Source organism: Oryctolagus cuniculus, chromosome 13, assembly GCF_051225735.1.
Source record: "Oryctolagus cuniculus isolate XC-2025 breed Fujian yellow rabbit chromosome 13, ASM5122573v1, whole genome shotgun sequence".
Lineage (NCBI taxonomy): Eukaryota > Metazoa > Chordata > Mammalia > Lagomorpha > Leporidae > Oryctolagus > Oryctolagus cuniculus.
The window spans coordinates 63,768,393-63,795,066 of record NC_142879.1 but is presented as its reverse complement, the minus strand read 5'-3'; the positions used below and the strand labels follow the sequence as shown (position 1 = coordinate 63,795,066).

General features: G+C 41.0%; 1 protein-coding gene across 5 annotated transcripts in view; it reads left to right on the top strand.

The window, feature by feature from the left end:
* Positions 1 to 26,674, top strand: part of AKT3 (AKT serine/threonine kinase 3) — a 308,783-nt gene that overhangs the window by 191,717 nt on the left and 90,392 nt on the right. For all 5 annotated transcript variants that reach the window (XR_007909725.3, XM_070055614.2, XM_051820800.3 and 2 more), the window contains exons 5-6: positions 3,884 to 4,028; positions 12,857 to 12,988. Coding sequence is in view for 4 of the 5 variants with exons in the window: in XM_070055614.2 (XP_069911715.1) it covers positions 3,884 to 4,028; positions 12,857 to 12,988 (277 nt within the window). In the remaining variant the exon portion in view is untranslated. The remainder of the gene's footprint in view (positions 1 to 3,883; positions 4,029 to 12,856; positions 12,989 to 26,674) is intronic.

The window sequence follows — 26,674 nt, the reverse complement described above, 5'->3', positions numbered from 1 at the left end:
GTAACATGAGATCTGTCCTCTTAAATGTTAAGTGTACAGAACATTATGATGTACATTTTGTTGTATGGGGGTCTCTGGAAGTGTTCCCTCTTGCATGGCTAATCCCTCAGCCATGCAAGTCAGTCCCATACCTGCTGAACAGCAGCTCTCCCTGGCTCCCTTGTCCCCATCTCCTGGCAGCCACTGTCACACTTCTTGCTTTTATGAATGTGACTACCTCAGAGTTCCTCCCATGTGTTGAACCATGCAGTTTTTATCTTACGACTGGCTTGTTTTACCTAGAATAATACCCTAATTCTAATAATTTCCTAATACTACCCTACTATTCTAATACTTAGAATAACAATTTTCTTTTTTGAAGCTGAAGAATATTCCATTGTATGTATTTACTGCATTTTCTTTATCTGTTCATTCGATGATGGATATTTAGGTTGTTTTTATTTCTTGGCTATTGCGAATAATGCTTCTGTGAAAGTAGGAGGGAAAGTGCTTCTTTGAATTCCTAATTTCAGGTATTTTGTCTAAATACCCAGAAGTGGGATGGCTGGTTCATCTGATGACTGTTTTGAATGATTTAAGGAAGCTGCATACCATTTTCCACAGCAGGTGCAGAGGTTTACATTCCAGTCAACACTGCATACAGTTCCAGTTCCTCCATATTCTTGTTGCCACTTGTTATTTTCTGCTGTTTTTTTTTTTTTTTTTTAAATGGTTGCTGTCCTAAGAGGTTTTGACCTGGAAATAATCAGCAAAGCTGAGCATCTTTTTATGTACTCAAGGGTCATTTGTATATCTTCTTTTTCTTTTAAAATCTATTTATTTATTTGTAAGGCAGAGTTGCAGAGAGATCTTTCATTTGCAGGTTCACTCCCCAAACAGCCACAACTGCCAGGGCTGAGCTGGGCTAGGGGGAAGCCAGGAGCCAGGAACTTCTTCGCCATCTCCCATGTGGGTACAGGGTTCAAGTGCTTAGGCCATTTTCTGCTGCTTTCTCAGGGACATTAGTAGGAATTGGATTGGAAGTGGAGCAGCTGGTACTTGAACCAGCGTCCAAATGGCAGGCCAGTATCTTAGGCAGCGGCTCAGCCTGCTGTGCCACAATGTTGGCCCTGTATATCTTCTTTTGACTTAAGTTTTTGCCATTGCATTGTAGGAGTTCCTTATATATTTTCAATATTAACCCCTTATCAGACATCAGTTTCCAAATATTTTATACCATTCCCTAATTTTCTTTTTCATTCTGCTGATTGTTGCCTTTGCTGCACAGAAACATTTTTAATTTGCTGAATCCCTTTTGTCTGTATTTGATGTATTGACTGGGCTTTTAATGTTAAGAAAAAAATTTCCAAGACCAATGTAGCCAACTTTTCCCTTTCATTTTCTTCTAGGAGTTTTATAGTTTCAGATCTTAAAATTCCAGTCTTTAATCTATTTTGAGTTGGTTTTGTATAAGAGAAGGTTTCAGTTTCATTGTTTTGTTTGTGTTTATCTAATTGTTCTAGAACTATTTGTTGAAAGAGATTATCCTTTCTAGATAATACAGTCATCACGCCCTTGCCAAAAGTTCAGTTGACCTTATATGTGTGGTTTTATTTTTTAATCTATTCTGTTCCATTAGTTTCTGTAGCTCCACTTTGGTATTTCAAATTGATTGCATTTTCCAGTTACTTAGGAATTAGAAGACTAGAGGCCATCTTTCAGTTAGTGAGATGCTTTGGCTCAATATTCTTTTGCACATGTTTTCTACCCTTTATAGTTGTATAGGATTGTAGTTCAGTTATTGTGAATTATAGTGAATTAAGCATTCTGGACCAGTAGCTCAGCTAAGAACTCCTAATAAAGCTGGACAAAATTTTTAAAAAAGACTGATTAGACAATATATCTGAAAATATATATATAGGGCTAAAACTTCCTGAAAAAAGTAATCAAGAAAATGAACATTTTTCTCTTAAGAGTACATGCTAATTATAGAAGTGTTGGAGATGTTGAGATTTTGAGTAGCTTCCAGAGTTGGGAGCAAATTCTGGAATTTCAGGGCCTGCCAAAGAGAAGAGTCATAGTAAACCTTTACTACATTTAGAAGTTGATACCTTCAAAGACTATACTCTGTAAGAAAGGACGAAGTGGAAATAGACTTACCTTTGGAGGACTGAAGTTTAGCCTCAATTATTTGAATCCTGAAATTGTGTTAAAGTGATCCACCTTTGTCAGTCTGTTAGGAGACTGCTACAAGCTAATGTAAATACTCTTTAATGAAAGATTATATCTTCCCAGGCATCGTAGTATCTAATTTTTCATGTGCAGTGTTTCAGGCTTCATTCAAAAATGAGTTCACAAAGTTTCCAGACAATGTGACTAAAACCACAGAGAGAAAATAGACAGTGAACTCAGATTCATGGTTCCTCAGATAATGGAATGGTCAAGCACTAATGAAAAGAACTGTTAATATGCTGAATTATTTACTTGAGAAACAGAGAGGGACACAGAAAGAGAAAAAGGAAACAAAAGGAGATCTTCCATCTGCTGTCTCACACTTGACATGCATGCAACATCTGAGACTGTGCTGGTACTGAAACTGGGAGCCAGAATGGTGTCTAGAAAGATTTCTAGGTCTCCCACAGGGGTGGCAGGAACCCAGTCACTTCAGCTGTCACTGCTGTTTCCCAGGGTCTGTAGCTGGAATGAGCAACTGGAGCTGGGCATTGAAGCTAAGCATTTCAGTGTGGGACACAGGTATTTGAACCAACACCTTCGTTGCTAGGCTAAATGCATGACCAGATTTTAAAGCTTTTGTGGGGAAAAAAATGATCATTGACAAAAGCTAAACAAAGCTTGACACAGGTGTTGCTGAAACAGTTTTTAAGCTGCAAACTACACCTTACGATTTGTAGAAGCAACCTATGATCTTGGAACAGTGAGAAGTTTTAGCTTTGAAAACCCTTTATTGGAACTTTGTTGAACCATATAAATATCTTGTGTATGTTCCTGATGGACTTAACAGTGGCTAAACAGAATGTTTACAACAGGGCCTGGTGATGTTGCACAGTGGTTTAAGCCTTATTTGCTGTGCCTGCTTCCCATGTTCAAGCACCAACCTGAGTCCCAGCTGTACTGTTTCCAATCCTGGGAAGGCAGCAGGTGATGGACCAAGTGACTGGGCCCCTGTCACCAATATGGGAGACATGAATGGGCTTCCTGGCTCCTGGGTTCTGCCTGTCCCAGACCTGGCTGTTTCAGCCATTTGGGAAGTGGACTAATGGATGGAAGATACCTCTTCTGGCCCTGCCCCACCCTGCCCCTTGCTGGCTGGCTGTCTGGCTGTCTGGATTGTATCCTCCCTGGCCCCGTCCCACTCCGCCCCTTGTTGGCTGGCTGGCTGGCTGGCTGTCTCCCTCTCTACTCTTCAAATAAATGAACAAATTTTTAGAAAACCTGTAACAAACTTTTGTAGGTTAATTTACTTATTAGAATTTGTACAGACAAATAAAAATTCATGCTTTTAAATGGTGTTAACTGAATTCTAAAATACAAGAACACTTCAGAAAGTCTGTGTAAAATGAGATTGTTAGATTTATATTGGTGCAAAAAATCTGAATCCATCTGTAAGTTTTTCATAATATGCATTTCTCATGAACTTGTTAAAGACCTCTCATAATCCTTTGCTTCTCTTTTCTTCCTTAGTGTACCTCAATAAACACTACCAGAGACACAGCCTGCAGGGAAGATGCTTTTAAGGTTTATTTTCTCCTTAGGGTGACAGTAAAGGGAGAGAACGAGATCTGAGAATAGATCATACTTGTGTTAATTTTGCATTTTGTTAAAAGAACACTATTTGAATCATTTACTATCTTACATTAATGGCAACTTTTGCTCATTTTTATAGGGAAGAATGGACAGAAGCTATCCAGGCTGTAGCAGACAGACTGCAAAGGCAAGAAGAGGAGAGAATGAATTGTAGTCCAACTTCACAAATTGATAATATAGGGGAGGAAGAGATGGATGCTTCTACAACTCATCATAAAAGAAAGGTAGAAAGTAATGATACGTTACTAATAACTTATTCAACGTGACACATACTTGTCAGGAAGCAGTGCTAGAAGTTGCCGTTTGCAGAAAGATGTTCTCCAGTTTTCTTACTATTTATAAGCATCTCAGTGGTTTTCAGTCATGTGGATTTGAAATATCTAACACTGTTCCAAAGCAGGTAGCCGTGGCTTCATTTCAGTAGCTCAGCACTTCAGCCCTGAGTGCCCAGGGGTCCGTGGCTGAGGTGCCATTATACTACTGATAATCTGCATTTTTCTCTTAACTATTTTTAATACTATTTTACAAACTTGGAAATAATATGCTACTTTGAATGACCTACTCTTGTGAACCAGTAGATATTACATGTTTTCCTGAAAGCAGGGCAGAAATGGCTCTGAGGCCTTCCTGCTTAGTGTTCTCAGCCTCAATAAAGTCAGCTGGAAAGTGAGCACGCCTGGAAACCAGAGCTTTCATTTAACAGCTGCTGCTGAGCTAGTGAGGGAAGCAGACCTTTCCTTCTGTCGGTGCTCCAGAGTAAGAAGTACTAATTTCTCTTTTTGTGAGAGTTATACATCATGTTTTCCCTTGCCATAGAAAATTGAAAAGCCACTTCCTTATAATATAGGAAATTATATTAACCCAAAGAAAGAGGTATTAGAAAGAAATAAGCACACCCTTTATCATTATAGAATATTTGCTATATTAGGTTGTAAATTCAACTTCAGGTGGGAATACCCAAATTTTGAAGATACTATCCATGAAATTTGGAGTTACCATGGTAATTAAAAATTTTTTTTTGTCAGTTTGAATTCAATTCCTCCTTCATCTACATTCTAAACAGATGAACTTGTTGAAGTTAAAGAGTCAAACTTAGAGTGAATTATCCTTACATGAAGATTCTGTCTCAACATAATGGTCTCTGCTTGATGTTGGGCAAACATCTGAGGACTGTTTCTGTCATCTTTGTAGACTTAAGTCTGTTTTGAATTGAATCTGCCTTTGAGTCAATCTTACCTGCTTTGTTACTCAGTCAAAAAGAAAAACAAAATGTAGCTTTACCTAAACACTAACGGGAAAATATGATGAAAGACTGTCCCATTCCAAAAAAAAAAAAAAAAAAAAAAAAAACCACAACAACAAAAAACAAACTACATTGGCTCTTCTGTGTTTTAATTCTGTGGAATATCTACAATTCTGCTTAACAAATTAATAAAATACAGTTAGAGATTTAAAATGGTGAGTTTTGAACACCTTAAGGTGAAGTGCTATGGAAATGTAGATGGAAATGAATATGGAAGTTTACTGGAAGAACATTGAGTGAAGAGTCAAAAGTTTGAAAGATATAAAAGTGGAAACACATAGAGGCTGGTTATAAACTATATTAGGAGCATCATATGTCTTCCTCTTTTTACAGTTACTAGTGTGTGTTTTCAGGGAATTCGTCCCTGTTACTAATTATCACTTGTAACCATGCTTACTTTTGCTAGACTCTGAGTGCATGCTGTACATTGTTTAGTTCATTTGAGAATCATCTGAGGTAGTACTATCACCCTGTGGTGCAGTTGAGTCATCTGGTAGGCCAAGAAGGTAAATGTTGTAAGCATAGAGGTCTTTCAGTTGTATACTGTACAACTTCAAGGTGCAAATTATTTCCTTTTTTTGGTTCATATATTTTTATTCTCTACTTGAATAATGTATAAATTATTACAACATAATCAAACCATACTGAAAGTAAAATTATGCAGATATTCTCTCTCATGATTATAGTGTTTCTCAAAATATCATGGAAAACTGTTGTACTACCACAGTGCTTGAATGTTAGTTAATTTAATTTTATAATAAAATTTCTTGGAAAAAATCTGTAGAATTTTAATATTGTAAAATAGTGGTAGAATATGATTATCTCAGAGTCTTACTGCCTGGATTCAGATCCTGGCTTCACTATAGATGTAATTGGGACAGAAGTTTCTAAACCCTTCCATCCTTTCCTTTTCTACAAAAAGGGGATGGTAGTGTACTTAATGTAGCTAATATATTCGTCAGCTTTAAAATAAAGAAATGTGTGTGAAGGGCTTAATAGTAAGTGCTTAGTGAATATTAATTACCATTGTTAGCTAGTATTCTACTTTGACCACATAATGGACAAAGTAAACATCTTTTAAAAGCAAATTGTCGGGCCTCTGCTGCAGCTCATTAGACTAATCCTCCGCCTGCTGTGCAGGCAACCCGGGTTCTAGTCCCGGTTGGGGGCCAGGTTCTTTTGCTCCTCTTCCAGTCCAGCTCTCTGCTGTGGCCCAGGAGTGCAGTGGAGGATGGCCCTGCAACCGCATGGGAGACCAGGAGGAAGCACCTGGTTCCTGGCTTTGGATTGGTGCACAGAGGTAGCGGCCATTTAGGGGGTGAACCAACGGAAAAAGACCTTTCTCTCTGTCTCTCTCTCACTGTCTAACTCTGCCTGTCAAAAAAAAAAAAAAAAAAGCAAATTTTCTTAGAATTCTTTTTTGAAACTCAGTTTCCAAAATGAAGAATTGATAGTAGCATTTTGAATTTATTTGGGTTGGTCTTAACTGTAGCTAATTTGTTACTGTCGTTCTGTATTTCATTTTAAATGAAATAATTTAAAATGGTTTTAAAATTAAAAAGTACAGGAAACAATAGGAACATTTCTAACACTGCCTCTTCTATAATGGTCCTAATGACTTAGAAGTGGCAAAATGCTACTGTCACTTCTGTAAGGTAAATAAGTCTAGAACTACACCTTTTATGTGGATCAGTTTTCCTGAAAGGAATTGTGGAAGTTCAGATTATTTTTAGTTTTAGACTATAACACAAACTCTGAAATAAGAATATTCTCATAATTTATGGATTACATTTTCTTCTTTGCTCACTTTTCTTTAAAAAAAAAAAAAGATGTATTTTTTTTTTTTTTGGAAGGCAGTTACAGGGCCGGCGCCGTGCCTCACTTGGCTAATCCTCCACCTGCGGCGCCAGCACCCCGGGTTCTAGTCCCGGTCGGGGCGCCGGATTCTGTCCCAGTTGCTTCTCTTCCAGTCCAGCTCTCTGCTGTGGCCCGGGAAGGCAGTGGAGGATGGCCCAAGTGCTTGGGCCCTGCACCCACATGGGAGACCAGGAGGAAACACCTGGTTCTTGGCTTCAGATCAGCGCAGCACGCCGGCTGTAGCGGCCAATTGAGGGGTGAACCAACAGAAAAAAAAGGAAGAACTTTCTCTCTAACTCTGCCTGTCAAAAAAAAAAAAAAGAAAAGAAAAAAGAAAGAAAGAAAGAAAAAGAAAAGGCAGAATTACAGAGAGGCAGAAACAGAGAGAGAAGTCTTCCATCCACTGGTTCGCTCCCCAGATGGCTGCAACAGTCAGAGCTGAGCCAATCTGAAGCCAGGAACCAGGAGCTTCTTTTGGATCTCTCATTTGAATGTAGGGGCCCAAGCACTTGGGCCATCTTCCACTGCTTTCCCAGTCCACAGCAGAGAGCTGGATGGGAAGTGGGGCAGCCAGCACTCAAACTGGTGCCCATATGGGATGCTGGCGCTGCAGGCGGTGGCTTTACCTGCTATGCCACAGTGCTGGCCCCATTTACTCACTTTTGATAAATGGGTAATAGCATTCGGAGGGTAGTTGCTGACTCTGGTCGCTGTGCTGGGAGTGGTCTTGACTGGTGCCTTCTGTATGAAGCTACAGGCAGGCAGTTACTTGCTTTAGTCATAGTGTATTTCCACGGTGGCTGTTCTGTCATTCAAAATCTGTCTTGGGGGAGGAATGAAGGGGATGGAGAAAAGTGACAGAGACCGCTCAGCAAGATTTGGATGCTGTGTCCATGTGTAGATTAAAAGATGGTATTGTGCAGGAATTTGATTAGGAGATTCGAAAGTGCTTGATCTTGGTCCGCCAAGCTGCCCTTCTCATTTTGTCTGATACGTGAAGGGCCTCAGTGTGAAAACATAAAAAGCCAAATGAGAGTTGAAGTTTTACTGAGCTTTTAACTGTCTAATGGAGGCTTTTCTGGGAGCAGCTGGTTGAGTCCAGTTTTTGAAATGTTATCACCTCGTGCCTTCCTGCAGTAACTCAAAGCAGTGGCTAGTAGGCACCATAATAGAGAAGAAGAGATGGTGGGTCATCCTGAAATCATGGGCTCTAACACTCAGGAAGATGGAGAGGCATAATAGACGTTGCATAAGTTGATTAATCAGATTAGCTCCTCTTCTCCTGTGGGAAGGGCACAGAGATCAACTTCAGGAGACCACTTCTCTTATTTTTAATCTCCTTGGTTTTGCTCTTACATGGTAAATGCATCTAGAATGTACTTTTTTGGAGCAAATATTGCTAATACTTTTGTGTTCTTTTCTGAGAAGTTCCTTTTATTTCTCACCAATTAGGTATTCATTTATTTATTTATTTTGAAGATTTATTTGCAGGCAGAGTTACAGAGAGGCAGAGAGGGAAGGGGAGGGGAGGGGGAGAAGGAGAGGGAGGGAGAAGGAGGGAAGGAGAGTCACGGGGGAGGGGGAATCTTCCATCTGCTGGTTCACTCCCCAGTTGGCCACAACGGCTGGAGCTGCGCCAACTGAAGCCAAGAGCCAGGAGTTTCCTCCGAGTCTTCTATGTGGGTGTAGGAGCCCAAGGACTTGGGCCATCTTCCACTGCTTTTCCAGGCCATAGCAGAGACCAGGATTGGAAGTGGAGCAGCTGAGACTTGAACTGGTGCTCATATGGGTTGCTGGCACCACAGGTAGTTTCTTTACTGGCTACTCCACAGTGCCAGCCCCATGTATTCATTTAAAAAATTCAATTTGTTGACTAGACAGTTAGTCTTTCTTAATTCTAGTGTGTGTGTGATTTTAATACATTTATCTAGCATGCAACTCTTAACCTAAAACAATTATGTTAACATGCAAAGGAAAAAATATAACTATGTAAAATATTTCCCTTATTGATTCTTAGTACTGGACTTTGGAGGATTAATTTTGCATGGAGAATATCCATGCTCTATTTAAAAAAATATTACTTGAGATTTTATCCCCATCACTTTCTTAATATTATCCAGAAGAGGGAAACATTTTATAATAGTTTACATATCATTTGTTGAGACTAGATAATTATTGTATATACCACTGAACATAAGCATTTGGTGTCAAGATATTTTTAATTTTCTGAAGTTTTGTCAAAACAGATAATAAAATTTATTTCTGGTTATGTCACATAGAATGCTTTTTAACCACTATTTTTTTAAAGATTTATTTATTTGAAAGGCAGAGTTAGTGAGAGGCAGTGTGTGTGAGAGAGAGGGGGTGGAGGTGGGGGAGGTCTCCATCCACTGGTTCACTCCCCAGATGGCTGCAACGGCCAGAGCTGCTCCAATCTAAAGCCAGGGGCCAGGAGCGTCTTCCTGGTCTCCCGTGTGGGTGCAGGGGCCCAAGGACTTGGGCCATCTTCTGCTTCCAATCCAGCTCTCTGCTGTGGCCTGGGAAAGCAATGGAAGATGGCTCAAGTCTTGCGGCCCCTGTACCCACATGGGAGATCTGGAAGAAGCTCCTGGCCCCCTGGCTTCTGATCTGAGCAGCTCCTGCCGTTGCGGCCATCTGGGAAGTGAACCAGTGGATGGAAGACATTATCTCTCTCCCCCTCCCCTCCCCATTCCTCTCCCCCACCCCTCCCTCTCCCCCTTCCCTCCTCCTCCCCTCCCCCTTCCCTCCTCCTCCCCTCCCCCTTCCCTCCTCCTCCCCTCCCCTCCCCCTTCCCTCCTCCTCCCCTCCCCCTTCCCTCCTCCTCATCTCCCCTCCCCCTTCCTCTCCCCTCCCCTCCCCCTTCCTTTCCCCCTCCCCCTTCCTCTCCCCTCCCCTCCCTCTCCCCTCCCCTCCCCCTTCCTCTCCCCTCCCCTCCCCCTTCCTTTCCCCCTCCCCCTTCCTCTCCCCCTCCCCTCTCCATTCCTCTCCCCCTCCCCTCCCCCTCCCTGTCCCCCTCCCTCCCTCTCCCTCTTCCTCTCCCCCTCCCATTTCCCCTCCCTCTCCCTTCCTCCTCTGCCTCTGTGTAACTTTGAAGTAAATAAATAAATCTTTAAAAAATAAAAAACTTTATTGTCCCTAAGAATTTAATCCTTAAGGCATACATTAATATTTAATAATGATATATTACTTTTCATTTAAAAATGTCATCAAGCAGTTTCAAAATTGTTTTCTAGTTTTTACTCCAAGAATTCTTTTTTATTCTCTATGGTATTTGGCAGTAAGACAAAGTGTCATTTCCCAGTGCTGTTAGATGAAAAACGAGGAAAGTACTGCCCAAGTGAAACAGCAGTAAGATGACACTGTGGCCTTGTTGTGAGAATAGCCTCTCAATGTTTATTACCATGGAACCAATGGCCCCAAATGTAATGTCTTAAAATAATAGCAGTGTATTATTTCTTAGGATCCTGTGGTTTGACTAGGCAGTTCTATTGGTCTCACATGGTTCTCTTAAACAGCTGCCTTTAGCTGGCACCTGGCCTATGCCGGCAATCCAGGAAAACCTGTCTCATGTCTGGGGTTTTGGTGCTAACTGTTGTTGGCTTCTCTTGCTGCAGCAGGATAGTCTGGGTAGGCTTTTTAGTTCCCAAGAGGCAGAAAGTATAAGCTGCTGTAAGGCTACATGTGCAGTTGGTATAGTATTGTTTTGGTAACAGACTATGTTCAAAGCAAGACATGAGGCCAGCCCAAGAAGAGGGAAAATTGATTCCACCTCTTCATGGAAAAATGGAGTGTGCATACAGAGAGTAGGGATTATGGGCAGCTATCTTTGGAGACTGCCTAGTGCCAATAGCTTTGTGATTATTTCATATTCCTTGTTTTAAATCTATTAATGAAATTATATCTACCTAATATTATCTGTTATTTGTTCAGATGACATTAACTTTATTACTATATTCCAGATACTTAGGTTGAATTGATAAATGTACTGTGTTATTTTCCTAAGTATCTCTTTGCTACTTATCATTTCATTGAACTAGTGATGTCATTAAATAGTTTAGATGTTGTAACTTGATATATCGGGAATATCATCAAAAGTACAGCAGCAAGTAATGCGGAAAATGAAAGCAGGCATTTGTTTCTGAACGTTTTAGAATTTTTACACGTGTGTACGTGAGCAGTGTTGGCCCACAGTTTTCGTGGAAGGTCTTTGTCTAGTTTGGTTGTCAAAATGCTGTTGGCCTCCTGGAGTATCTTGGGAAGTGTTTCCTCCTTGCAGTTTTCAGGAAGAGTTTGTAGAATATTAGCATCAATTTTTTCTTTAAATGCTTGTAGAGTTCTTCAGTGAAATTATCCAGGCTGGAGTTTCCTTGCTTGAAAAGTTTTTGACTGCAAACTCAATTTCCTTAATTTAGGGCTATTCAAATCATCTTTCTTTTTGAGTGGGCTTCACTAGTTTGAGACTTTGAAGGAATTTGTTTATTTCATCTAAGTTGTCAATCAAATGGCATAATGGTAGGCGTTTATACTTTTCTTTTATGTTCATTTTAATATCTGTAGAGTCTACAGTGACGTCACCTCCCTCATTCCCAATACTGGTAGTTTATATCTTCTGTCTTTATTTTCTTGACCGATCTGGCTAGGGGTTTAATCAATTTTTATTGATGTTCTTAGAGAACCAACTTTTAGCTTCATTGATTATTTTTCTCTACCATTTTTTTCTTTCTTTAAAAGATTTAATTGATTTCTGCTCTGATCTTTATTTCCTAATTCTTTTTCTTCTAGTCATTTTGAATTGAATTTGCTTTTTGCCTTATTTCTGAAGCTGGATGCTAAGGTTTCTGATTAAGACATTTCTCACATTGAATTCAGATGGATGGTAAAGAGGAAAAGGTTACAAAAGGCCAAGAACTTCTCAGTGACTTCTTAATGTGTGATGAGACCCAAATAGTGAATTTGTTACTTATAAACCTCCAAACTCAATTTAAGTTTAAGAAAGTAAATGGAGCATACAGTGTTCTCGCCCCTTCCATCCAAAGCCCATTAACATGGTAGTAGAGAAATTTCAAAACAAGACAAGTGTGCCAAAAACAAGAAGCTGTCTGTGGGAGGGCTTTAGTGAAGAAATAATTTCAGAATGTTGGGAGTTTGTGGAAGAGTGTTATAGGTAAAGCAGAGCAGGAAGGTGCACTCAGAGAGGGCAGAGTGCAAGTGATGGACGGGGCTGCCTGGCAAAATCCTGGGCAGCTCCCTGGCTCCGCAGTGAGAGGTGAAAGCAGCTGGGTCAGAGACACTCAGAGCTCCCTGCCCTCCTGTTCTGAATGGCACCAGTTGCTTTCTCAGAAGCTACGACTGCTGTCTTTCTTAGATTTATTTTCCCTGAACTCTGGGGTTGTACTCAACATCTCTTATAAAAAATAACTTTGTTTCTTGCATTCCATACATACTTTGGAATACATTCTTAAATAGTTCCTTTAAAATATTGACCACTTAGGCATATTTAGAATGTTTGTGTGGAGCATTTCTAATTACCACATTGTCTGCAGGTAGGAGCATTATTAAATCCTTGAAAACTTGAGTTATTGAAAATGAGTAGTGGTGATTTTTTTCTCCTTCTGTCTATGGGCTTTTGCTTAGCTGATAACTTGATCTGAGGAATTAGAAGTTTAGAGTCACTTTCTAAAATATCTGAGAACTGCTTAAATTATTTTCAGCATACTGAGTGCTGATGAGGTGTGCAGTGCCAATCTGACTCTTTATCATTTAAGGATATATAGACATTGGTAAACTTTGTTTTTGAATGAATATTTAAATCTGTATATATGTGCAATACATTGCATCAAATATTTCATATTTTTAATTTGTATTTTTCAGACAATGAATGATTTTGACTATTTGAAACTACTAGGTAAAGGCACTTTTGGGAAAGTCATTTTGGTTCGAGAGAAGGCAAGTGGGAAATATTATGCTATGAAGATTCTGAAGAAAGAAGTCATTATTGCAAAGGTAACTGTTTATTAGAATTATTTACTAAATTGTTACTTGTGATGTTTGTGTGTGTGTGTGTGCTCATGAATATATACCTTTAAAAAATCAAAATATTGACTGTAGGATTCCTCAATATTAATGTCTATGTATTAGTATTTGTTTATAATATTAAGGTTTTCAAAAGTTAATATATGAATATTTTATGCTCAAGCTATTTTTTAAAAAAGATTTATTTATTTATTTGAAAGGCAGAGTTACATAAAGAAAACTTCCATTTGCTGGTTCACTGGCAAAATGGCTACAAGGGCCAGGGCTGGGCGAGGTGAAAGCCAGGAGCCTGGAACTCTATGCAGGTCTCCCACATGGGTGGCAGAGGCCCAACTACTTCAGCCGTCTTCCTTTTCTCTCCCAGTTGAATTAGCAGGGAGCCCAATTAGAAGTGGAGTAGCCAAGACTTGAACTGGTGCTCATATGGGTTGCCAGTGTTGCAGGTGGCAGCTTAACCTGCTGTGCCAGAGTGCCAGTGCATTTCTTTAATAATAATAATAATAATAAGTCTATTTATTTTCTTCTATGTGAGAGACAGAGAAAGAGAGAATCTCGTGTCCATTGGTTCACTCCTTAAATCCCTGCAGCCACAAGGGCTGGGCTGGGCTGGGCTGTGCCACAGACAAGAACCAGAACTCCATCCATGTCTCCCACATGGGTGGCAGGGGCCCAAGCAGATGAGCCATCATCTGCTGCCTTTTCAGGCACATTAGCCCACAAGTGGATAAGAAATAGAGGTTGCCAGGACTTGAACCAGCGCTCCAGTATAGGACGAGGGTGTCTGAAGTGGCAGCTTAACCCGCTACACCACACTGCCTGTCCCATTGAAACTGTGTAATTCCCTTGAGGAAGCAAAGATGTGCAGTCAGTGTGTGTGCTCCAGAGAATGTTTAACTGTATGTTTGTGAGATATGTCACTAATTACACTAGTGTTGCTCTGTAATATTTCCCCTCGATGTTTTGAATTTCTTATTAAAGATTGAGTAGAATAGTGTGGATGATTTTGTGCTATAAATTACAGAGCTTTTATAACATCAGATGGGAAAGCATCCTAAATAGATTAGAAAATATTAGAGTGATAAAACTAAGATAAATCAAGTTTGAAATTCTTTTTTAAAAAAACTATTTATTTATTTATTTGAAAGAGTTACACAGAGAGAGGAGAGAGAGAGAGAGAGAGAGAGGTCTTCCATCTGCTAGTTCACTCCCCAGATGGCTGCAACTGCTGGAGCTGCGCCGATCCAAAGCCATAAGCCAGGAGCTTCTCCTGGGTCTCCCACGCGAGTGCAGGGGCCCAAGAACTTGGGCCATCTTCTACTGCTTTCCCAAGCCATAGCAGAGAGCTGGATCGGAAGAGGAGCAGCCGGGACTAGAACCGGCGCCCATATGTAATGCCGGCGCTTCAGGCCAGGGTGTTAACCCACTGACCACAGCGCTGGCCCCTGAGTTTGAAATTGTTTTAGGAGATTGTGATCCCCACTCCCAGGACTTTATTCAACTTAGATCTTTACAAATAATTTAAAAACTAATGTCATTTCTCACTCAGAGTTCTGAGTTTAGTTTCAGTTCCCTCAAGAGACAAATTTGACTTCTTTACAAGTTGGTCCATGCTTTGTATTTTATTCAGTTCTGCAGATGACTTAGCACAGTGTTATAGTGTCAGACTTTAGCAACTACTTTTTCAGGTACTTTCATCCATGTTCTCCTCATCTGCAGTGCATTGTTCCATGTGCTTTATAAAACTATGCTCCCTTTGACTTTGAACATTTATTTTAATCTCAGCTCCTTCACAAGTTGGTGTCTCTTACCAGAAAGAATATTGACTTTGAAGTCATGTAGACCTGGGTTCATACTGCACGTGATGACCTATTTGTGATGGTACATTTTTGTGTATCTAGTGTTTCAAGGGGTAGAATACTTCTGACAGTTACCGAGCAGAAGGCCAGCCCACCAGGTATCCTATAGTGTGGTGGACAGCTCACCAGAGCCTTAGTGTTTTTATTTGTAAAGTTGGCAGAATAAAACCTCCTAGGCAGGAATACTCCCAAGATTAGTATATATATTTTAGTACAGTATCTGGCATATCCTGATAATTGAACTATTTTCAGGGAGGTAGTATAGTGTAGCATGTAGACTCTGCTGCCTACCCTCTGATCCTTCCTCAGAGTCACTCAGCATTTTATACCTTTGTTTCCTCATCTGAGAAATGAGGAAAATACTACTACTCACATCATAGGATTGTTGTCACGATTAAATGAAGAAATGAATTTAATTGTATTTGCCATCATTAGTAAATAAATTTAATAAATTATGTATTGAATATAATTAAACTTAAAGTACTGTTAAATAAAAATAAACATATCAGTATGATAAATATCTGCTGTTACTACTACCTACTTTTTATTGAGCATGGTAAATTATTACTTTGTTTTCCCTTTTATATACTAGTTCCACTTGCACTTCATTATTTACTTTCTGTTTATTGAGACTTGAGAACATCCTATTTAACACTGTCTTATCCCACTAATTACTTATACCTTTCCGAGTGTGCAGAATTGGGTATATTTCACAAGTGATTGACTATTTTGATTGATGTAGTTCCTTTCTGCCTTGTGCAGCAAATCCGTTTACCAGTTTCTTGAAAGGATTATAGTTATTCCTAGCAAAATGATGAACAGTGTGGGGTTTTGGAGTGTGACAAGGCCTAGGGTTTGATTCCTGAGGTACCCTTGAGAGCATCCTATCAGGAAGTAAATGATGTTGACAGGTCTTACTGTGACATCCATTTTCAACACTTGACTAACTTGGGTTTCTCCACTGCAAAGTTACTATTTACACCTTTGTAATAAGTATCTTAGGAGAAATACTCTGAGACTATGCAAATCTCCTGTTTCTTCTTAAACTTTGGTCTAATAATTGTGCTGCTCATCAGTGGCTCTTGTCTACAGTAATGATTATTGTGGTGTTCTCATGGTGCTTTTCTGTTTCCCTCATTCCTTATAAGTATTTGTTCTTTCTCAGTTTAACTAGCTGTGTCAATTTTGTTAATCTTTTCAAAGAACCAACTTTTGTATCTGTTGATGTTTATGGGTTTTCTGTTTGTTTTAATCATTTTTCTTCCATTTGCTACGTTTGAGTTTACTTGGTTCCCTTTCTGGTCTGTGAAATTATAAAATCAAGTTGTTGGTTTGAGATCACTGCTCTTATTTAATGTAAGCACTGACAGCTATAAATTTCCCCCTTAGCAATGTTTGTGTTACCTTGTATAAGTTTTGGTATGTTTTCATTCATCTCTAATTCCTTCCATTATTATTAATTTCTACAGATTGTGAGTTTTTCTGTTTGTTTCTCTGTTACTGATTTCTAACTTAATTCCATTGTGGTACCCAGAAATAGGAACCCAGGTAGGCAGAAAGAATTCTTCCAGTCTGCAAAGGATGTGCTGAACCAGATTGCCTGCAACAGTAGTTTACCAGGTACCTTTCCCTCAGTCTATTCTCATTATACAGAAAGAGTTGCAGGTTGGATTACATAGGTACATGCTAGTGAGCTGTTTATTTATTTATTTGAAAGGCACAGAGGCAGAAAGAGAGATATCCCATCTGCAGGTTCACTTCCCAGATGGCCGCAATGGCCAGAGCTGTGCCAATCTGAAGCCAGGAGCCGAAGCTTCTTCCATGTATCCCATGCGGGTGCAGGGGCCCAAGGACTTGGGACATCTTCTACTACTTTCCCAGGCCATAGCAGAGAGCTGAATCAGAAGTGGAGCATCTGGGACTAGAACCGGTGCCCATATGGGATGCTGGCACTGCAAGTGGCAGCTTTACCCACTGTGCCACAGTGCCAGCCCCATGGTGAGCTGTCTTGATCAATCCATTTTCCTAGATGAAATGAAGGCATAATCCATCTCATTGGACTCTCAGTTTGACATAATGGTTTAAAGATAGAATTTCTTGCTTAGGAATTATCTCTGCTTCCAGTGCCCATAGTTGAGGCCCTGCCCATAGGACATTGTGCCAAGTAGGAAAAAAGAAAGTAGAAGTGATGTAGGGGAGAACTGTATGGTCATGAAAGTGTCTTCTTCTTCCTGCACGTCCCCACGTGTACCAGAAAATCAGAGGAATCTATTGCAAAGGCACCTTCCCTTTGGCTCTTCTCATGTTGAGTATTACCTGTGAAGGCATGTGTATCAGCACTTCCTGTCTTTATCCCCTCTCATTTTAAATAATGTTTCAGCTTCACATGTCAGTTAGCTGTCTGGCTGTCTGGCTGTCAGACTGTTACTCTGAGGGTAATATGATATCTTAAAATGTAGCTTCGGGGCCAGCGCTGTGGTGCAGTGGGTTAATGCCCTTGGCCTGACGCGCCGGCATCCCATATGGGTGCCAGTTCTAGTCCTAGCTGCTCCTTTCCGATCTAGCTCTCTGCTGTGGCCTGGGATAGCAGTGGAGGATGGCCCAAGTCCTTGGGCCCTGCACCCACTTGGGAGACCCGGAGGGGACTCCTGGCTCCTGGCTTCAGATCGGCACAGCTCCAGCCATTGGGGCCATCTGGGGAGTGAACCAGCAGATAGAAAACCTCTCTATCTATCTCTCTGTCTCTCTCTCTGTAACTCTGTCTTTCAAATAAATAAAAATAAATCTTTTAAAAAAAATCGCTGCATCCATTTGATGTGGTTGTGGGCTGTGAATTGTGATCCTTCGTCTGATGACATGTCACTAGGTCAGTTGGTGGGCATATGGTGTCTTCTGTTCCAGTCCTCTTCTGATGTTTTACTGCCAAGTATGCAAAGCCCAATCCAGAACCTCCAGAGGATATTGTCTGTGGTCCGCTGCAGTGTGTTTGCCAGATGTGTTGGAGGGGTACTTCCTCCTGGGAAATCTGCCCCATAGCCACCTGCAGTTTCTTTCTGTCTTATTGGCAGATAGGACAATTCTCATCAACATTTTGTATCTCAGAGGGTGCAATAGGTATATGTTCATGGTCATCCCATCTTTGTTTTGCTGCAACTCTCCCTGTATCTGTTCATTTTATGGATCCAGGTGGCTACATCAGGCAAGCGCTTGCTGCTTTCAGTCATGCTCTGATCCTGAAGGAGGGGAGGTTCACATGGGTGTCATCCTGTCCTACTTGCATGTTCCCTTTAAGTTCTATAATGACTGTCACAGGGCCATGCCTCATTCATCGTTCATCCCTTCAGTAGGCCTGATTCCCATTGCCCATCAGCCCACTTATCAGTGAACCCCCAAATATTGGTGCTTTTACTGTTGTTTGCTTCACTCTTCATTGCATGAAAAACAGTATGCAGTTGAGTGTCCTGAGCTGATTCAGTTATAATGTGGTGGCCTTTGAAAAAGAAAGTGGTCTGTGCCACTTTGGAACTGCCCTCCCTCTGTAGACAAGCCACTTTTTTATGATGAGTTGACACCTCTTCGTTGGACACTGCCCTGTGATGTAAGATGTGGCACTGGGTACTGGCTGCTGCTCAGCTCCATAGTTTGAGTAGTGAGAAAGAGCCTGCCTGCTGCCAAGTATGGTAAGGACCTCCTTACAGTCCTCTCCCAGAACTCTTCCTGTAGACTGTGTCCGTCTTATTATGGGACTCTTCTGGGCAGTGCTTTCTTAGAGTGTTTCTTAAAGATTATAGTATATCCTTTAGTTGTAATGGTAGTTTTAATTAATAACAGTTAGCAACCAATAATTGTCTCTGTAAACATGTGTACTGTATTTCCATGTCTGGAAGTTTTCTGGTCCAAGATCCCAGTGGTTGGTTCTGGGCAACATTAATGGTCTTTGGTTTGGCTTGGTTTGGTTTTGCTGTCACCCCAGTTTCACATAAGTATAATTTGCAGATACTCCTAAAATCACACAAGAATGTGGATCTTTAGGATCATAAGGACCTACATGCGTTGACTGAGCTTCTGCAATTGAGATCTAGCCTGCTATTGTTTAGGCCTGCATTCAAATATGAAGGTACTTTGGAAATGTCATGGAAATGTGCATTATGGAAAGAAAAACTCTGGGTATATATCAGAATTTTCATGTACCACAGTATACTTTTAAGTTCATTTTATTTTTCCACAAACATTTTTAAGTACACAGCATACATCCTATTTAAGTAGTGTTGTGAATTAAAGTTAACCCTAGTCCCAGGTGTGGAATGTTGTTCTCTGAAACCCAAACAACTTGATCAGCTGTGGTGTTTCTCACCTACTTCTGTGGATAAGCAATAATGACTCTTTATTTTTAATTGTCTATGGAATGTCCATAGTGGCTCCTGCCCAGGTGATTCCTTGTATTTTAGTTTGGGTAGGTCCTTGGGTATTTGTTGGATTTATCGCCTCGTCTGATATTCTTGTGTGTTACCACTACATTCTAGTCAATTGTAGCATAATCTAGCATGATAGTAAACTGATGAATTCAGATGACCCTATGTCAACACAGTTAAAGTAAATTGTGATTATTTCCACTTTCAAGGGATACTGTAGTTTTTTTTTTTTTTTTCCTGAGACTGGGACCAAGGCAAACACCTGAACTATCAGTAACTGAATGTCTGTTTTTATATGGTTATATTTTTTGCACTGTAGTAATGATATTAAGAACTGCTGATACTGTAGGTTATACTACTTACGTCTTATAAGCTACTATTAGTCTACACAAGCCATCCACCTGTTTTGTAGTATACACAGTTATTATTACAGAGCATTTGTAAGTAAAAGTGCCCCAGCTTCTCATCTGTTAATTTCAATGATAATCTCTTTTTGTTCACCATGTTACAAATTAGCAGTTTGTGTGGACTCTGGAAATACTATAGGTTTCCATTTAGCATGTGCAGTTGTTACAAGAACAAATCAACATTATTTCTGTAGTATAGTAGCTGAAGTGCTCTCTAGGCAGATATAATATCCTTCCTAGTAGCATATTCAGGTTAAGTGGACGTGGCCACTCATGTAGTCTGTTCAGACATTTTACTTTCCATCCAGAATTCGCCCTTGAATCCCATCAGTGACCGACTCCCCACATTCCCCCCAGTCTAATCATAGTCCTTGCTAGAATTTCGCCACCAGGTTTTGCAGTTACAGTGCATGGGACTCTCTTGTTGGGCCCCTGGCATGTTTCTTCTTAACCTTTATTTTACCTGTGGTTTGCATATAATTTTCAGTCCCTAACCAGGGATAGGTCCAAAAAGACATAGCTTCTCTGTCCATCCTAATCCTGATTACTTTGATAGACCATCACCTCTGGTGATGTGAAGAAAGCCTCCTCATTGTCTTCTCTACCTCCTAGTTTTTTACATTCCTTGAAGTTAGAGTGTAATTTTTTAGGACTCTTCAATATTGAGGGACATACAAGGTATCCCATTGGTTCGCACAACTTCTGATAGTGCTGTATGAAGACCTTGGCTCATCTCTATCAATGTCCACTTATTCATAACATACCTTAGCAACCATTTAAGGCCTTGCCTAGTTTGGTGATTTTTATTTTTGTATGTGAGTTTTGCTTTATTATGAGCTAAATCACACTCTCTTTTTCAGTACGTGCTTGAGCCAAAGAAGCAAACATTGGTGCAAATATAAGTGAGATATCTTCATATTTCAATCTTTAATCCAACTTGCCTTTTATTGTCCTTCTTTAGCTTCCATTGCTTTCTCTTAACAACTTATTATCTCTCAAGAATCATCTCACGCTGCAGAGTGCTCCTCCCTGCTGAAACAGCATCATTTCAGCTCGGGTATGTCTTTATTAATAGAAATGATGAAGTTAAACTTGAGTGGTGGGTTTTTTGGTTTTTTTTTAAAGATTTTTTTTTTTTTATTTGAAAGACAGTTACAGAGAGGCAGAGACAGAGGGAAAGAGAGAGAGAGAGGTCTTCCATCCACTGGTTCACTCTCCATTTGGCCACAACAACTTAAGCTTGCCAATTTCCCATGTGGGTGTCCCATGTGGGTGTGGGGCCCAAGGACCTGGGCCATCCTCCACTGCTTTCCTAGGCCATAGCAGAGAGCCAGATAACAAGTGGAACATCGGGGGCTCAAACCGGCTCCCATATGGGTTGCTGGCACTGCAGGCAGTGGCATCACCCACTATGCCACAGCGCCGGCCTAGGCTCTTAGTTTTAAATATCTGCCCTGCCCACTGAGAGCCCTAAAGTTTAGAGTGAGGGTGACAGACATGCCAGTTAAAACCATGAATCCAGTGAAGGCTGTTGAAAGAAGTTGTTCTGGTACTTGAAGGAACTTGATCATGTAGCCTAGTTCCTTCATTTTATAAATTGAGGCCATGGAGATAAAGAAAATATAAAGGATACAGAAATTAGTGCAGAATTGGGACAATTGTTAAGCAGACAGTGAGACAGCAAATCTGACACGGCTTCTTGAACTATTACTTGATTTTATGGCCATTAGATTGTGTCGGGTACCTGTGTAAAAAGGCCTCCCTTGGTCAGGGCATTTAAGTAAATGCACATCCCGATGATGGAGAAGCCAGTGTGGCATGGCTTGCATGTGCAGCTGCTCAGGCACTTCTGCTGGGGAGTGCCATGTGTCATTTACAGGAGGGAAAGGACAATTCTCCTTTCAGGGTAAACCTTACTGTGGCCCTTATCCACTTTGCTAGGCAGTCTGTCCCTTTGGGAACACTCTGTTGTGTGTTTGGATAATGTACAGGTATCTGTGGGTATTCATTAGTGAGCTGTGGGTCTTGAATCCACAGAAGCAGACTTCACTCTGTAGCATTCAGAACCAAAGATATGGTCACTCATAATCCAGTTCAATAAAAGTTTTTGAGGAACTAGGAACTTTTTTTTTTTTTTTTTTTTTTTTTTTTTTGGACAGGCAGAGTTAGACAGTGAGAGAGAGAGAAAGGTCTTCCTTTTCCTGTTGGTTCACCACCCAAATGGCTGCCACGGCCAACGTGCTGCGCCAATCCGAAGCCAGGAGCCAGGTGCTTCCTCCTGGTCTCCCATGCGGGTGCAGGACCCAAGCACTTGGGCCATCCTCCACTGCACTCCTGGGCCACAGCAGAAAGATGGACTGGAAAAGGAGCAATCAGACAGAATCTGGCGCCCCAACTGGGGCTAGAACCCGGGGTGCTGGTGCCGCAGGCAGAGGATTAACCTAAAGAGCCGCAGCACCAGCCTGAGGAACCTTTTGATACTGATCTGTAAATTAAGAGAACTTGTTGATACTGTGGCCTCCGGTTTCTGTAGTTTCTTGGGTTTCTACCTGGATCACATTTTTGGTATCCAGAGGCCATAGAAATGCATTCTGTTATTTCAGCATAACCTTTTCCTATGCAGTAGCCCTGGAACTAGCAGCCATGGCTTAGATGGTCAAAAATCCAAGCTTTATGAGCTCCAGGATTCACCGCTGCATATTCCTTTACTTTCATTTTAGCTATTAAAGATATTAAAAATACCAATGGGTTGTTTGTTTCTTGTTATTTGTGTTCCTTTATCCAGTAAGCTAAATCCTTGAGATTTGGGTATATCATTTTTAAGTCCCATTGTCAAGTTTCATTATTAGTAACTTATTACACATGGGTGGTTTGTTATTCTTTTAAGCATCAAAGATTTGTCTTCACGTGCCCTGTCATCCTTTCTTTTTCTAAAGAGTGATTTTGTCATGTTTTGGTGAGTCAGAGTTGTTTTCACAGTCCTGTTACTTCCAATGCTAGCTGTGTCAGGAGTCACTAAGACCACCTTGAGCTTCAGTGACGCAAGAATCAAAAAGAAACAAATGGTACATATAACACCTAGGTGTGGTTTGTTAATTGTGAAATGATACAGATTAAAATCAATAAATGGAATGCCACATGAGGCAAAGTCCAGGAGAAATCAGGGGCAGGCTCTCTGGTGCCCTGTCCCTTGAAGTCACAAAGATGTACTTATTTCTCTCAGCAACAGTATGTAACAAGACTTGTGAAGTATTGTCAGTCAAAGAAGACTCCAGCGTTTTCGATGGTCAGTTACAGGCAAGTGGCACCTGCGTGGCTGTTCTGACTGAGCCCCCCAGAGGAAAATCTGGCACACAGCAGTCAGTATTCATCCTGGTGTTACAGTAAACCCATCTAGGCAGACTGAAGCTTGTGGTCCAAGATCTCTGACAAAAAAATGCCAGAATTCGGGCAGAATATTCTAGGTGATAAGAGCTTACTTCCTAGAAGCTAGCCAAAGGTCAATCCTGAATACTCGCCTTTTGGGGGAATGTGCGGTGTTTGAGCAATCCAAACCTCTATGCTAACCCTTTCCTGCATATAGATCCCTTAAAACATGAACCCAGTGCTGTGGTTTGGCCACATGTTCATGGCCAGCATGTTCATCTTGGATTTGTCGGTAATTACTGGGGGATACAGCTAAATGCTCTTAACATCATCTGGTAGCTTCTTTGACCTAGTCTTTCAGATTTTCTAATTTTCTAGAACTTGTATATTAAATATTTTCTGTTATTTTGGTTTATCAGAATGATGGTTTTGTCTGCTGTACCTTCTTCATCAGCTGTCATTGTGGCGTTTTGGTTTGTATTCTGGAGTTGCTTCTTAAAGTTCATAAAGACATCCTCATTCATCAGCAATATGTACCAGAGCTTTCATTCACTATTTATTCATCCATTCGTTCTTTCCATAAATATACCTGGAAAACATAATTATCTGTGAGATGATACTCCAAGCACTGTGACCATATGAATGAATCAAACTCTCTCTATTTTGGAAATTATATACTAGTCAGGAGAGAGACAAAAACAATATACATACATGAATAAATCACACAGTCTGTAAGAAATTAATGCATACTGTAGAAAAACTGATGCAGGGGAAAAAGGAGTAATGGTGGTAGTGATTATTGGTGGTTTTCTGGTTTTAGATAGAATGATCGCCCAGGAGGTGAAATTGCAGTAAGCATTGGAAGGAGGTTAGGAAGCCTTTCCAGATTTTCCGGAGGAAGATTGCTCCCTGCAGAGGCAGTAGCAACTGAGACGGTCCCAAAAAGGAGCATAGTTAGCATGTGCTTTGAGTAGCCAGGAATCTGGCATGGCTGGTATAACACAAGAATATGAATAATGTGGGATTATTTAGATACTTACAGATTTGTAAAGACGTTGGTTTCTACTCTGAATGAAGAAGGAAATCATTGAAAATTTCTAAGCGCTATGATAACATGATCTGGACTTCATTTTACTAATGTCACTTTGTCTGCAGTGTTGAGAATACACCATGAATTGCCTGGCAGGTTGAATGTAGAGAATGAGAGAAGGAAACGATTTGAAGATCATTGCAACGTTTTTGACCTGAGGAACTGAAAAAAAAAAAAAATGGGGTTCCCATTCACTGTAATGATGATGACTGTGGGAAAAACCAACATTTCAAGGAAAGATTACATGTTAGGTTTTGGATATGTCAAATTTGATAGTTCTGTTAGATACCCACGTTTAAGTCACCTATTAGACACCTGTATCAATTAGGCATTTCTTGAGTTTAGGAAAGAAATGTAGGCTGGAAGTAGAAATTGGGAAGTGTTCTAGCATATGGACTGTTCTTTGAGCCACAATCTGAAATTCACCAAGATAAGGAGTGTAGCTAGGGAGGAGAAAGGGGTCTGAGAACTGAGTCTTGGTACACTTCTAGAATAAGGGTTCAGAGAAAGAACTAGCAAAAGAGACTAGGGAAATGTGACTGCCAAGAGAGGGGGAGTCAGTGATTGTGACGCCATAGGAACTAAGAGCGGAATGCGTTTTCAGGAGGACGGAGTGATTGGATGTGTGACACATTAGTCATAGCTTCACTTCTGTGTGGGAATTAAGTTCACATTCTGAAAGTGTGAGGGGGTGAGGTTGAGATAAAGAGAGACAACTTAATGAAAAGCTTCTGGGCTGGCGCCGTAACTCACTTGGTTAATCCTCCACCTGCAGCGCTGGCATCCCACATGGGCACCGTGTTCTAGTCCCGGTTGCTCCTCTTCCAGTCCAGCTCTCTGCTGTGGCCTGGGAAGGCAGTGGAGGATGGCCCAAGTCTCCCACCCGCACGGGAGACCAGGAGGAGGCTCCTGGGTCCTGGCTTTGGATCGGCACAGCGCCAGCCGAAGCGGCCATTTAGGGAGTGAACTAACGGAAGGAAGACCTTTCTGTCTGTCTCTCTCTCTCTCTCACTGTCTACAACTCTACCTGTCAAAAAAAAAAAAAAAAAAAAAAAAAAAGCTTCTGGACTTGAACGGAAGAACTGACCTGAATTCCAGCCCTCAGTACCTCAGTACCTCAGTAGCTAGGTCTGGCGTAGCAGTTAAGTGTATACATGTCAGCATGCATGCCAAGAGGGGAGAGTTTTGAAACAACCTTCCTGAGGACTGGCATCATGACCTCATAGGGATAAGTGATGACACCTGAGAAGACTCAGCTGAGCTTGGAGGGGGATGGCAATGGTCTAGTCAAGAGGCAATTTTTTTTTTTTTTAAGCTATAGAATATAGAGGTGAGAGAGTAGAGATTAACTTGTCCCAATACTGGGAATCAAGAGAGGTAGAAAGAACAAGAGAATGTAGTGAAGAGCAAAACAGCTAAGTGAGGCATTCTACAGTTTAAGAAAGACTAGGGTCCAAAATGCTTACACTGTGATGGAAGTCAAGGGAGTTCATGTAACCCTCCTTCCTAGTAACATCTGAAACAGCGCATCGACCCAAACTATCAAAGGTAATACTTGAGAAAGGTGATACAGGGCTCATTGATAATAGAGAACAATTGTGCCTTCATTTATTCCATCAAGATGAAAAGTCTTCAAAAAGAGAATAGAAAGCAAAGAACAATGAGAAGACAGTGTGACCAATGGCTGCAGCATGGGAGAGGTATTAAAAGTTAACCTGTGTCCCACATTGTGGTACCTGGATTCATTCCCTGGCTCCAGCTTCCTGCTAATGCAGACCCTGGGAGGCAGTGGGGATAGCTCAAGTGTTGGTATCCCTGCCCCCACACAAGAGAGTTGGATTGAAACTCCAATTCCTGGTTTCTGCCCAACCCAGCCTTCACTGTTGGGGGCATTTGGGAAGCAAATCAGCAGATGAGACCACTCACGTGTCTCTGTCTCTCTGCCCCTCAAATAAATAATTTTTTTTAACAGTCGTCATCTGGGGAACTGGCACTGTGGTGTAGCAGGTAAAGCTGCTGCCTGCAGTGCCAGCAGCCCTTATAGGTGTTGGTTCATGTCCCAGCTACTCTACTTCCTATCCAGCTCCCTGCTAATGACTTGGGAAAAGCAATTGGAAAATGGCCTAAGTGTTTGGGCCCTTGCCATCCATGCAGAGACCTGAAAGTAGCTCCTGGCTTCAGCCTTGCCCAGTGCTGGCTGTAGCGACCATCTGGGTTACACATAGAAGATCTCTGTGTTTCTGTCTCTCTCCCTCTCTCTCTATAACTCTGACTTTGAAATAAATCAGTTTTCAAAAAAAGTTTGGCATCTAGGCCAGTGTTCAAGTTTTAAAAGAGCAGTTAGAACCTCAGATTGAGAGCTTGATAAGTATGACACACTTCTTCTCAGGTTAAAAAAAAAAAAAGTAAGTATAGATTGCTAGCACATGGCTTGTTGAGACAGTAAAACACTAATAATGATCACTGGTAGTTACTGTGGTCTTCTTGAAAATGAGTGTGCTGGGGCCGGTGCTGTGGTGCAGCGG